Source organism: Astatotilapia calliptera, chromosome 19, assembly GCF_900246225.1.
Source record: "Astatotilapia calliptera chromosome 19, fAstCal1.2, whole genome shotgun sequence".
Taxonomy (NCBI): domain Eukaryota; kingdom Metazoa; phylum Chordata; class Actinopteri; order Cichliformes; family Cichlidae; genus Astatotilapia; species Astatotilapia calliptera.
The window spans coordinates 11870899-11884702 of NC_039320.1; the positions used below are offsets into that span (position 1 = coordinate 11870899).

The 13804-nt window shown below is 40.6% G+C and overlaps 1 protein-coding gene across 1 annotated transcript; it reads right to left on the reverse strand.

Moving 5' to 3' along the window:
* Positions 1–647: 647 nt before the first annotated feature.
* Positions 648–12656, reverse strand: nrde2 (NRDE-2, necessary for RNA interference, domain containing). The gene is made up of 19 exons (XM_026152486.1): positions 12547–12656; positions 11070–11175; positions 10704–10886; positions 10464–10604; positions 9023–9297; positions 7738–7955; positions 6657–6881; positions 6326–6515; positions 6100–6233; positions 5624–5744; positions 5187–5359; positions 4921–5092; positions 4615–4835; positions 4058–4526; positions 2749–3140; positions 2485–2624; positions 1879–2020; positions 1482–1553; positions 648–1044 (listed from the first exon to the last, which is right to left on the reverse strand). The coding sequence occupies exons 1-19, from the start codon at positions 12605–12607 to the stop codon at positions 919–921; spliced, it is 3561 nt and encodes a 1186-aa protein (XP_026008271.1). The 5' UTR covers positions 12608–12656; the 3' UTR covers positions 648–918.
* Positions 12657–13804: the final 1148 nt, after the last annotated feature.

Sequence of the window (13804 nt, forward strand, 5' to 3'; positions counted from 1 at the left end):
AATTTTGTTAATTTTGGACTTTTTGAGGGTTAAAATAAAGAAAACCCTCTTTGAAGATATTTTTTGCTTGTGTCCTCTTTGCTTTGGCTGCTTGGTCCCTCACAATGAGAAACTGTTTTTTTTTCTCAAACCTTTACTTAAACATCAGTACAATACAAAATGGAATTAAACAGTACCACAATAATGGTGTTGTATTTACAAAAGAATTGTATGCATAATAATTGAGTTAAGATACTGTACAAGTTCAAAGGAGAATACATAAAAAGAGAGATGTCTTCCTAAACATTTGGACTTGTAAATCAATGAGAAACTGATCCATTGAGCTCTCACGTGTTCGGCTGCGGTCATGTCGGCCGCACTTTGAATTTTGTTGCTCTTTTTCTCTCCATAATACGGTTACTCGGAAACACAGCAGAGTTCGTCTTTTTTTTATCCTGCAAGTTTGTCCCCATTTACTCCGCAGTGCAGTAGATGTTTGTTAACAAAGAAAATAAAATATAATCCTTACTTGATTTATTATGATTAAAAAAAAAAAATTAAAAACTCTTTAAGAGGTGGCAACATGGTAATATGCTGAGTGGCAGCGTTTTCCTTTCTCACTTCCACAGAGTTTTTCTTAATAAGTTGGAATGTAACAACTTCCGGTATAAATTTTACATGTTTTATTAAGGCATGTCACATAGATCAATCTTGTATTTATTGACAATATCAAGTAAAAGAAATACAGTTTTAGTGGTTTGTTGTGGCAATTAAAGCATTTTGTGTCACTTTATACAAAAAAACCAAACAAACAAAACCCAGCTCTTTTCTCAAATTACTGCAGCTGTATATGTGTCGAGTTTGCCTTTGTGCTTGTCCTTTTCTTCCCATCAAATTTGACAATTTGAACACACACTTGAATTAAGATTGTGTGTGTGCTCAGTCTTCCAGCAGTATGTCCAATTCTTCTAAAGGCAGTCGCACTCGCAGTTCTTTCTCTGTCAACAGGTCTACAAACTCCTGCAGGTGATCGGGGAACAGCTGCGCTGCGTCCATATACAAACCCTGATCACTCACACACACACACACACACACACACACACACACACACACACACACACACACACACACACACACACACACACACACACACACACACACACACACACACACACACAGAGAAAGAAAAGGAGGGAGAATTTTATGTACTAGCAACATACATACAGCACTGATGTTGATTTAGTTTGCAATGATGACTACATGACACAACAACAGGGCGATAAGTTTAGTTTGGTAATAATATGCTGAGCAAGGCAGCATATTGATCAAGTGGCAACATCTTTAATGAAATCATATAACAAATAGTGTTGCCTACTGTGTGGCTAATTGTACTAACTTAGTTTCACTCGTACAACAACACCTGACGACTCTGCAGGGACTCAGCACAGAACTACAAATCAAGCTTTGGGAAATATCACTTTCACAGTATATGTGTGCCTCACCTTACACCAGGGGATATTCTGTAAGGCCTTGTAGAAGATTCCTGTGGCTTTATCCACTTTTCCTTCACACACCTACAAATTCACACGTACACACGTTACACGCACAATATAAGCATGGATGATATTGGTGTATCCACATGCACAGAAGCACTTCTACACTTTTGTTTCCATGTTTAATATTTTTTTAAAAAGAGGACATTTTAGTCCTTATTCCTAAAATGCACATAATAATATTCCTAAAATGTTTTTTTTTTCCTTTTTAAAAACGACACTAAAGCTTTCAGATACAAAATTTATTTTTCTCATTCAAGCAGGATCGGGTCTCTACAATCTTCCTAAAACTTTTAGTGCTCCAGGGCAGAACAGCATCAATGTGAGTTTGTATGACTGGTCTCACCAGGAAGTAGATGTACATTCTCCAAAGTAAAGGACAATGAGCCCCAGTTTCTGTTGCTATGGCGTTTTCAAACAGTCCACGGATGCGGTTGCTGAGGCCATTCTCCGGCAGGATGGATAAGGGATCATCATGTAAACACGATCTATAAATACCGCAGACATGTACAGTTTAATGTGCAGTAAGTGCTAATTATCAGTTGATAATGTGCAAACTGTTTCTGTTTCTATAAAAGCTGCATTAAGTAAAACTAAAAGCGAGACTGCAAATCACTTAAATCTGCATTTAAACAACATGAAACTTTTTGAGATGCTCTTTTTTCATCATGCTACTTATGAATTGCTTTTGTGTTGTGATGTTCCATCAGATGGATTTATTAACGTTTTTGAGCATTAAACAACTTTTATACTCTTTGTTGTCCTTCACTGGACTTTTTTGAAACGAGCAATTTAAATGTAGTTTTTGTAAATACTTTTGAAATCATCACCTTCTGTTTTTATTTGTAGTTTACATGGCATTTTGCTTTTTTGGACACAAGGATGTAAATGATATGTGAACTTTGATGTGATCCTGCTGTCTGATGTTTGTGATCATCTTTTGTCGTTTTACCTCTGAGCTGCATCTACCAGCTGCTTCCTTTGCTGTTCAGCAACAATGGCAAAGAGACGCGGCACCACGCTGCTGCAGTTTCTGGTTACAGAGTGAAAAAACCGGCGTGCACGGCCAGCGGTATGGTAACGGTTCTCCACCTGAAGCACACATCACATGGAAATGTCAGTCAGGCCAAAATAAACAAATAAGGTTAGGGCTCAAAAGGCTTTGGGAAACATATCTAGAGAAGAATGGGGGAAAATGTGCTTTTATTAGCCTGACCTGTACATAAATGCTCCACAGAGGGACGCTGGTGGTCCAGACTGGGAGGGCCGATGTCAGCGTTTGCCTCAGTGTCACCAGAGGAAACACAGCGACGGTGTTGTGGTACTTGAGCAGTGCCGCCTGCTGCCAGGCCAACGCCTCACACTCAGCAGCTACTCTGCTGACACAGGGCCTGTTTGAGTCAGCGTCAGCTCTTGCGAGCTTACCCTCCTTGCTGCTGTTCAGCTGCTGTTCAGCTGTTAACGTGCGGTGTAGTTCCTCCATCTTCTCTCTAACCTGGGTGTAGACTGTGTTGGCTGCTTGCACGCTCACCGTGAGGTACTGGAAAAGAGCGTAGCAGCCAACCAGACCTCTCAACCTCAGCTTCTCTGCCATCAGGTCGTCTTGGACTGGAGAAGACAGGATAAGACAAAAAGCTCAAGCACAAAAAGAGAAGGGGCTCATTTTTAACTACTCTTACATTTTCAACAAGATATATTAGTTTGGAAGATGGTTTCCACCAGAAAAGCTTGGTTCAGGTGTATCCAATAGGTAACAAGAGAGTTCACATACAGCAAAAAGCATGACCCAGTCAAGCACAACGCTCTCAGCTTTTAGGACAAGAGCAAGCTAAATGAATGAGTGAAAAAATATTTTGGTTAACTGATATGAAATAAATTAAAAAAAAAAAACCCTGGATGTTTGTTTTCTGGATATTTTTTCTGGAAATAAAAATATCCAGAAAATCTCTGATCTAGTCAAATCTGTAAACAACCAGGCGGAGGAAGCTTTGTCTCAGATATTTAAGACTTCAATGTCCAATGGAATCAATGCATTTATAGCACATCGCTTTGTCCCTGACTACTGGTTGCTACAGGCTCTGGCTGCCTATGTAACCCTCTAATGTATTTACCATCCTTTCAAATTTAAAACAATTGTATCCTCCACTCTCATTGGCAGCTCCGATGTTGAGAAAAAGTTCAACTCGGGAGCCATTTCACATTTGTTGCTTTAACTCGCTGAACGCCATTATCTTTGGTTGCTACGTTGCTTCCTGTGTTTGTCATGTTTCATTTTATTATTATTATACTGTTCTTCCCTTCTTAAGTAATGATAAATCGTCTAATAAATATGCCAAGCACTTACTAAATTAAGCAAAATGAAACACAAAAAAAATAAAGTGGAGTAAACTAAAAAGAGAAAAAATTAAAGAGAAAATACAAAATTACTACTACTCTGATTGTGCAGTGAGTGCGGATTTATAGTAAAAATGTTCACGGCAGGTCTCTGAGAAGTTAAACAGTTGGAAACGGGTCAGAAAACAAACCTTTACTGTTTTGGTCCAGTGCTGATAAACTGGCAGCCAGAGTCTGGTCGTACGATTTTCTGGCTTTCAGGATGGAAACCGTGGAGAGGGAGGATGAAGTGGACGATGCAGAGGTTCCTTCTGCTAGCCGGGTCAGTACAGACACAGCCGGGGATGCTGTTACATCAGCCGGTTGACCCCCTCGCTCTTTCGCTCCATCCTCCAACTCCAGCTGGGACCACAGCAGGCAGAGATCACACAGAGTGAGACTGCTCAGCCCTTTGGTTCCCCCAAGCGCTGTTGCAGTGGAGAACACTTTGCGGGCCTCATCCAGGTTGCCCAGTAGCCATTCCAGGTGGCCGTACTCCCGCCACAACACTAATGATGAGCGATTGTCTGGTTCTTTGAGCAGCCGCTTGGCAACTCGCTTGCTGCTCTTCCCCTGAGAACGAAGGCGCTTTTTATTTCCGCCGTGCAAGCAGCGCATGACCTGACGCAAACACCAAGAACCAGAAGAGTGTAAGGGTTAGTTTGACCTCACTTTGAGTTTGAATGTAGTCAAATGAACCAACTCCTACCTTGAGTTTCTCGTACTGGATCCAGCTGAGTGACAGGAAGGCTCGGTGGTGGGGCGGAAGCACAGGCTGAAGCATATTGAACAAGTTCGTGAGGAACTTCTCACCCTGTTTCCCAAGCCCCACCCACTTCCGTGTTCCTTGGAGAGTGGTCATGTGACCGACAGAGTTAATGCCACCATCAGCTAAATCATAGGAGGTCAGAGGACGCTGGGGAGCATTACCTAGGATGGAAAAAGTTGCTTTTTTTAAGACTCCTCTCACCTCAGTGAGATTTGAAAAAATTAAAGCTTGTTTAGACTGTTTTACCTTGAGTGAGCAGAGAAAGGTTCTCCAGCAGCAAGCCAGGCTGACCTGGGGAAACCGAGAGCACTGAGTCCACAGGCAAACCCAAAAAGCTCAAGAAACGGAGAAGCAGACGGAGATGGAGCTCTGGCGAAGACAAACAAATCAGTGATGGGCCAATGTCATCAAACAACACCTGGAATTAGAGATAGAGGTCAGCAGAGAGGTCAACCTACATGGTAAAGTTCAACAAAAAGAATATTTTGTCTTAAAACAATCAAACACATCACCTGTCTGTCAGGATCCTCACAGTCCTCCTCTGACTGGCCCTTGGCTTTGTCGGGTCTCCAGGGCAACCAGTCTGTGGCTTCACGAGATGACTCCACATCCAGCCAGATGGTACCTCTGGGCTGGGTCCTGTCCTTCACCTCCTCTTCATCCTCTTCCTCTTCTTCCTCCTCTTCTGTGGAAACAAAAAGAAAGATTAGATTAATTACATCCCCATAAAGAGAGCTTGGATCACACAAACTGCAATAACTCTTCACAGACAGAATTTGTAGGTGCAGTCATATAACAGAGTTTCATCTTCTTTGGTCTCAGAGAGAGAGGGAGGTCTGGGGATCTCTGCTTAAACTGTTGGCTCATGAGCCAAACCCAGATAGACAGTATAAAATTGATGGATAAATGAAATGGCACGTGCACTGTAAAGTGTGTGTGTTTTACCTACCTGCAGTGGGTTGTAGCCAACCTCCTCGCTCTTGTTGGAGCATCCAGGCTTTCCAGCCTCTGGCGTCCAGCTCCCCGATCCTTGCTTCGCCGCTGTCCCAGAACGGCTCAAAGAAGTCAACCTGTGGACACAGAGGCAGAAATGTAACTACACGAGGTTAGAATTTATTTTTTTTATTATTTAAATGACCAGCCAAGGCCACTTCACTGATCATCACATTCAACTCTGAGCAACAAATACAGTGGCTTGCAAAAGTATTCGGCCCCCTTTTACTTTCTGCCCACGTGTACACCACTTTGTGTTGGCCTTTCACGTGGAATTCCAATAAAATTGATTCATGTTTGTGGCTGTAATGTGACAAAATGTGGAAAAGTTCAAGGGGGCCGAATACTTTTGCAAGCCACTGTATAACTCCTGAAATGTCACACAAGTCCTCTAAGAGTAGATTACAACATTAAAACTCAGCGAGAACATACCTGCTGCTTAGTGGACAGCTCTCGCACGCTGTCAGGCTTGAAGAAAGTAAAGTCGATCATTGCCTGAAACATGGCAGTCGACTTCTCCGAATGACCACACTGACGCAGAAAGTGACACTGCTGCATGAAGATATCTGGGCAGAAAGTAAAAGGATGTGGGATTTGTAGTCATACAAAGCAAGCAGGACTGAATAATGAATGAATCTCATGCTGAAATGTCTGTTACCCAACATATCCTCCTCTATTCCTGGCAGAGCCGGGTGAGACACCATGCTGCCATCTCGGACAGCACTGAGCGTGCTCAGACACTTGCCGTACGCAGCGTTGACCTTGGACACGGTGAAGCTGCTGAAATAGCTCTGGGTGAAGAGCAGATACTCCCTCCACAGGGGGGTGCTGTTTGGGTGGAGAAACACCTGAAACACAACAAATAAAGAGCAACTTTGTTACTTGTATGTGACATTTATTTTTTTTGATAGAAGCAGTAAGATTCCGACACTCTTGAGGGTTTCCTCTGCATTTTAGGGACTTGTTGTGACCTTCATACATAGACATACCAGTTTCTTCCACTCTTTAGCCAGAGCAGAGGGCTCCCAGAGCTCCTGGCAGATGCGGAGTCTCTCGAGTTGCAGAGCTATGCAGAGGGGGTTGGTGGCCACGGCGCGCTCTGCAATGCTTAGCTTTTTCTCCAGCACTGCCCTGTAGGAAGACTTGCGGCGCTCAGCAGCATCACTGCCCTGCTGCTCCTCCTCGCCTTTGAACACAGCTGCACTCGCCTCATCCTAGAGGATGAAGTAGGCGATGAAGTACCCAAACCTTATCTGATAAGCCAAAGAGCATGTTGGAGGAAACTCCGTGCTTCTTGCTTTTCTGTGACTGATTGAGGGCTTTATGCACACAAGAAGACTTTGTGAAACTTGCAATGAAAATGAAATGAAAGCATATCAATTAACTAATTATGTCTGTCCCCTGTTGTGTTGATTTCCTATTGCGGCTAGTAGTGACACTGAGTTAGACTCCTGGTTTGACTTATGTGTATGATTTAACCAGCGTAAGCCTTTACCAGCACATCTCTAAAACTTTAGAAGCATTTTGAACAGTTGCTGCAGGCAATTTAGATGAATGAGCCTCTGAGGAGTTCATCAAATCTACTTCTGAATTACCTAAATGGTTCTTCAGTGGATGAACGTTATTCAAGTAAATCAACCCTCTTGTACTTTCATTGCTGTTTTGGTAATAATAAAGAACGTCAAACACTAAATATTCAATCTTTGTGAGTGTGTTTTGGAGCACCAGTGTGAGGAGTGCAGTTTCAGAGATGCAGAAGGAGCCCACGCTGCAGGATTTCCTCTCGGTACAGTGAGTGATCACTTGCCTCAGAGAAACATTCCTCCTGAAAGTTCACTGGCACTTTCAGAGTCCAGGATAGGAGTAGAGGGAAGGTTCAGATGTCAGACAATAAAATGCTGTCAGTCAGAAAAAAAACATTTCCACTGTCTTGATGCATTTGATTACTGCTTCTTGTGATGTTCTCATGAGAGATGAGCACACATCAGGAGTCCGTAAACTTTTGTTAAAAGAAAGCACGTTCTGAAGCCCTGACATTCCTGCAGCAGTATTATAAAGCAGCGTGTGTACCTGATATCGTATGAACTCTATCCACAGCTGTGTGTCTGCTGGCTGCTCTCTCAGCCGCCTGTTGAAATCTTCGGTCCTGCCACCCAAAAGTGCAGTGCCCTCCTCTGTGTGAGCGTCCTTCTTTTGCTGGTCTTGCTGTCCTTTCCCCTGCAGCCAGAGGGCCGTCGAGGAGTCATACACACCGAGGGGATTCACCGATGACGTCTGCCCTATGTGAGCTAAAAAGATAAATACATTTTTAAAAATCAGTTACATTTTAAGGAATAAATGGAATAAATGTGGCACAGTGATGTTACATCTTTTTAAGCTTAGCACATTTTATACCAGCCCGTTTATACAGATGTCCCCTAAACACATCACAAGTTTTGAAAAGAAGAAAGCTATGACAATAAACTCGCTGAATATGTGAGCTTGTTTTATCATACCAGCATGACAAACAAAGGCAATTACTGGCTTTTAACACACTTTGACCAAAACATTTTGGTTTTAACAGCCTTAGTTGTTGTTTTAGTTGTTTTTATTGAGTTATTTTATTTATTTTTTTCTATATTTTACTGCATCATTATTTTACATTTTATTTGTTTTAGTGGCATTTTACATTCTTAAGCATTTTGTGCAGCATGGACTGTTTGGAAATGGGCTATAGAAAGAAACTTGACCTACTGGTTTTAGTTCATCAGAGTCTCAAAGCTACATAAAATTGAGACCATTTAATGTTTCCACACCCATTAAAGGTCTGTTTGGGGGTTAAAGGATGAGTGTTAAGCGTTTTTTTGTTTTTTGGATGATTTAACTTGGGGGTAAGAAGATTGGGACATGGATGTGCATGCAGATAAAGATCCTAACAAAGCCACACAAAAAAACCCAAAAGCATAACTGTGTGACTACTAATACATATTCTAACAGAGAAAATTATTTTAGCCAAAAATATGAGAACTGACAACAGCCAAACAACCTCAAACTCACTGAGATCTCACTCACTCAGATCTCCAAAGTTTGAGGGAGATGAGATAAACAGAAAAGTCAAAGAAATGTCAAACAGACTCATAATTTTCTCAAATTAGTGGTGCCATGGCCCGTTAAAAATGTGAAGGTCTAATCTTGTTTTCTTTCCTTGAGACAATCATCAAACGCTGCTGACATTTTCTGGATTAATCTGCTTCTTCTTGGTCACTTGCGCAAGTCTAAATGAGACTTTCAGTTCAAAAAGGATCAGCACTATAATGGCACATTAAGCATGAAGTGGCTGAATTCTTTCTTTGCCACACCCAGCTAGACCCCGTACCTTTCTCCCCTTCTTTATTGTCTGCCTCATCATCACACAGAGGGAGGAAGATTGCAGAACTGGTGCCATCGCTACCATCAAAACTCGCTGGTAATGCAGGAAGAGCAGGCGCTGCCTTCAGCAGCTGTCGACTGACTGTAGAGTAGTATCTGTCCGCTGCCTTCTTCCCGTCGCCGCCTTTCTTCTTCTTCTTATTAGTCACCTCTGAGTCCTCCCAGCTGACCCCCTGCTTGTGAAAGTCCAAACCCAGAGCCGAGCTGCCTTTCCTTCTATACCTGGAACACAAAAATAGTGCAGCTCATCTCAGATTGTAGCTTTTATTCTGTACTCAACTATACAGTCCATGTAACTTTATAATTTGGTTCAAAATAAAACCTTCAGCCAGTCATTTATAAGTAAAAAACAAACAAACGGATGAATCCCAGGTTTTGGGAGCATGGTTTAACTACAGACATTACAGTCTCAGCTCTCCTTAAACTGTATGAGGATTCCTAAAAGACACATCTGATGGACAGAGGAGAAAGGAGAGAGGAGGCTTATAGGAAGAGCACAAGTGTATCCTTTGCAGAAGTGTTTTTACCTTCAGAGTATAAAAAAAGGCATCTCACATGGCTGGAAAATACAAACCACCCCTTGAACAAAACTCTTTAAACAACTCATCCTTTTTATTCTTACACTGCTTCATTTATTGAAAGTGATCAAACTTTTTCCCCTTTTTCTTCGTGAGATTAAAAAAATAAAGTATAATGTCCTGTCATATTGCACCATGTTGGGAAACTATTCAAACGCAGTCTTAAATGTGAGCATGGCTACACCTGAGATCAATTTAAGTTAAGTTTAAAGAGTTAAGCTTTTAAAGACCAACGTGGGAAAAATCAGAAGGTGCCAGGGATATTTCAGTCCACTTAAATCCTGGAATAAATGTGACACCGTGATGTTACATCCTTTTAAGCTTAGCACATTTTTTACCAGCCCGTTGATACAGACGTCCCTTAAACACGTCACAAGTTTTGAAAAGAAGAAAGCTATGACAATAAACTCGCCGAATATGTGTGCTTGTTTTTATCATACAAGCATTACAAACAAAGGCAATTACTGGCTTTTAACACACTTTTACCGAAACATTTTGGTTTTAACAGCATTAGTTGTTGTTTTGGTTGTTTTTATTCAGTTATATTGTTTATTTATTTATTTGTTTTTTTCTATATTTTACTGCATCATTATTTTGAATTGTATTTGTTTTAGTGGGATTTTACATTGTTGAGCACTTTGTGCAGCATGGACTGTTTGGAAATGTAGACACAGTTGGGCTATAACGACACTGTTTATGATGTAATTGTGTCAAATGTTTGCATAAACGTCACTTTCTTTGTGTCTCTTCTTGTGTGCAAGTCTTTTCTGTGAAGGGCTAAAAAGAAAAAAAGAGTCATGTGTCTTTTACCTGGCTACGTCTCCTCTGTACAGAGACTTGTAAGTCCAGTTGGCGGGGTCTGCTTTTCGGTCCACACAAAACAGCTGCTCTGTGGGCAACTGGAGGTCATCCAACCAAGAGAAATGGCTCGCTAACTGAGGAGCCTCCTGCCTGTTTCCCACAAACATAATTACAGAACAGAAGCGAGGTTATACTCAGTGTATAAAATTACAAGTGTATGCCTCAGTGATGTTAAAGATGTTTGTGTACCTTTTGGCTTCTTGCTCCTTTTTGAGATCACTCGGGTAGATGGTTTCAGAGTCAGATGCGCTGCTGTGCGAATACCTCCCACTCTTTTTTTTGTGCTTTTTCTTCTGTTTCTTCTTCCTTTTCTTCTTTCTGGGTGCCACACCATCCTCTCTGTCCTCTTCAGAGCTGACATCTCTGCTGACACTGGGAGTCAATGAGGAAGAGAGGAAGAGTTTGATTTGGCAGATTTTTAGAGCTGGATGCTCTTCCTGACATAACCCAAAGGAGGTTTGTGTCTCCTTCTGCGACTGAACTGGGCAGCGATGAATTTCTAAGGAAGAACCAACACATTTCACAGTTCAGTGATCAGAGTTGTGATTCTTTTACCTTGGTTCCTTCTTGTTTTGCTCCTCGCTGGTCTTCTCTAGAAATCGACCGTGAAGAGAGAGCGCATCTCCTGTCTGAAAACTCTTATTCTTCAGCCAATCAAACTCTGAAAATGAGAGCAGACAAGACATAATTACAAGATAATCAGGAGGACTTAGAAATCATGAACAATGCAATCTGTCTATCCCAAGTAGTGATACTGCACTGTGCGAAGGTTTTGGACCACAACACGTCTAACAGACATAACATGGCATTTTTGCGCCAACAACACGATTCTTCCCTAAGGGGCATTAGCTGAAAATATGGCATATCTCTGGATGTTGTGCAGGGAAAACTGAGGGCAAAACTGAGGAAACTGGACGAAAGGAGAACAAAAGTAACAGGCCTAAAAAAAACTATCTGCAGATGAACTGCATTTTGCCCAGCAGTATTGAAGATCTTGTCAAAGCTGATGAAATTATGAACACAGAAGTACCATCAGATTCTCACCCACCATGTAATACAATCTGAAAAATGTATGACTGGCAACAGCTTTCTTTTTAAGCACGACAATCATCCCAAACTTACTGTGAATGCAGTTAAACTACAACTGGGTAGAAAAACACACAATGAAACACTATGAGTCATGGATTGGCTGCCCCAGAGCCAAGACCTCAATTATTGAAACAGTGTGGGGTCATCTAAACGTGGCCAACATTAAAAGAAGAGCTTTGAATGTCCTTCAAGAGGCCTGTAAAACTATTCCTAAAGGGTACTTAAAGAAATTACAAGAAAGCTACCTCAGAGACATGTTTTCTAAATGTGAACAAACTGAGTTTTTACCATATATACTGTACCTCCATGTATTTTCCCACATATTTCAAGAAATCACTCAGTCTATTTTCCATTTTTAAAGCAGAGAAATATCAAAAACCAAGGGTGGCTCAAGACTTTTATACAGTATTATAATTTTTTTTGAAATACCAACTCTGAAAATATTCATAGTAGTAAGTCAAAATTTCGTCCTCATTCATTTTTTATTCATTAAATAAAAAAAGTGAAATGAGACAAAAAAAAAATCCTCTAGAGAGGGGAGGGAGGGAGGCACTAAATGATTATTCATTAAATGAACCCCGAAGCTTCAATACGTCAATAAAACGTTAGTGTAATGACACGAGCAGGATGGGTAAAGAGTATCTAAAGATACTGACAAGTCGTTTAGATTATAAAGACGTAAAATCGTCGCTGTTTTAGCTAAAAGATAGCGAGTTTCTTGGACTTCCAAGAGGAACACGTATCGTGAAATGAGAGATAAAGCTAAAAGAGGTTAAGATGTTTTGTGTCATTCAGTTCCAGCGACGAGCGGCTGATCTGACATTGAATATCAGGTCGTTGTTTCGGTCAGATTTTAGTTTTCGGCAGACTGTCAGTCTAACAGAGCGTCCAGGTGACTGCTAACTGACATTAAAAACCGTGTATTACAGGAAGCCGGGATCACCTGTGGAAGAATCTCTAACTTTGTTGCTCGCCTCTTCTGCAAACGCTGGAAACAGCGCCATGATGCTGCGTCACTTAGAAACAGGGCGCAGGGATATGACGTCACAACGGCGTTTGGGCTCGCCAAAGTAAAACATAATGCTGTTTGGGGATTTTTCAAACGTTAAAAAATTAAAATCCCATTTCTGTTGAAGCGTATTATACTCACTTAATTTTTTTTGTCTTGTGTAAACATATAATACATTTGGAAATAAGAAGGAAAAACTTCGGATTTTATTTTAATGTATTATTTTCTCATTTAAAACGTTAAAAGAGCCCCTGTTGGCCTGAAAGCTCGAATTCATGACTGCGTTGGCAGCTTTGGCTATTAGTTCACAAATATAATCTCTCCTGCCCACGTGTACTTAATATAAAATAATCCAGTGGAAAATAATACTATTCAAACTGTACAGCACTGGCACAGATGGTTGGCAAGGGAGAGTTGATTTTTTCACTTCCTGTTACTAAATAATGTGGTAAATTATGGCTTCTCTGGCACTTCACTGAAATTGTTGCAAAGCTATTTGACAAATCATAGGCAGACTATCAATGATAAGGCATTTAACATGTGGAGTACCTAGCTGTTTGGGGAAATTATTATTTTCAGGTCGTTTTTATGAGCTTTCATTTGTTTTAAAAATTGGCTCAGATTCTTTTGTATACTGATGACTCACCAGTATATGGATCTGAAACCTCAACTGATCAATTAAGCTTATTAATGCTTAATGAGTGACTGAACGCTGTAAAAGATGCGTTTATAATATTCCTACTAAAAAAAGAGGAGGCAAAACTGTTATTATTATTAGTGTATTCGTTGCTTTTAAAATAAAATACGTATATTGATAATACTGTAAGTAAAATAGGTAAAGGTCTGTCAGTGATTAGAAGAAGTGCACAATTAATGACACCAGAGTTTATAAAGGAGGTTCTAAATGCATTAGTGTGATTATTGCTATGTAATCCGTTCCAGTGCTTCAGCAAAAGAAATTTTAAAAAATGAAATAGGTTGGCACTTTTTACAGTTTATATTGCACATCCGATAACTAAAGAAACATATTTGTTAAAATCGTATTAGCAAAATCAGTATGAACTTGGCTAAAAATTGTTTGGATAGTGAAGACAGCTGACAGGCAGTCTGTAAAAAAAAATATTTGCCCCTTTCCAGATTTTTAAGTTACCAGTTTTTTTTTCTTTTATTTTTTGCATATTTGTCACATTTA

What these genes read in the sequence shown, in the direction of transcription:
- nrde2 (XM_026152486.1), bottom strand. Translation starts at nt 12,607, where the DNA reads ATGGCGCTGTTTCCAGCGTTTGCAGAAGAGGCGAGCAACAAAGTTAGA. An exon ending in AAGGAGCAAGAAGCCAAAAG is followed by an intron (nt 10,605 to 10,703) that starts GTACACAAACAT and finishes TGTGGGAAACAG; the next exon opens with GCAGGAGGCTCCTCAGTTAG. An exon ending in GTGAGGATCCTGACAGACAG is followed by an intron (nt 5,093 to 5,186) that starts GTGATGTGTTTG and finishes CTCTAATTCCAG; the next exon opens with GTGTTGTTTGATGACATTGG.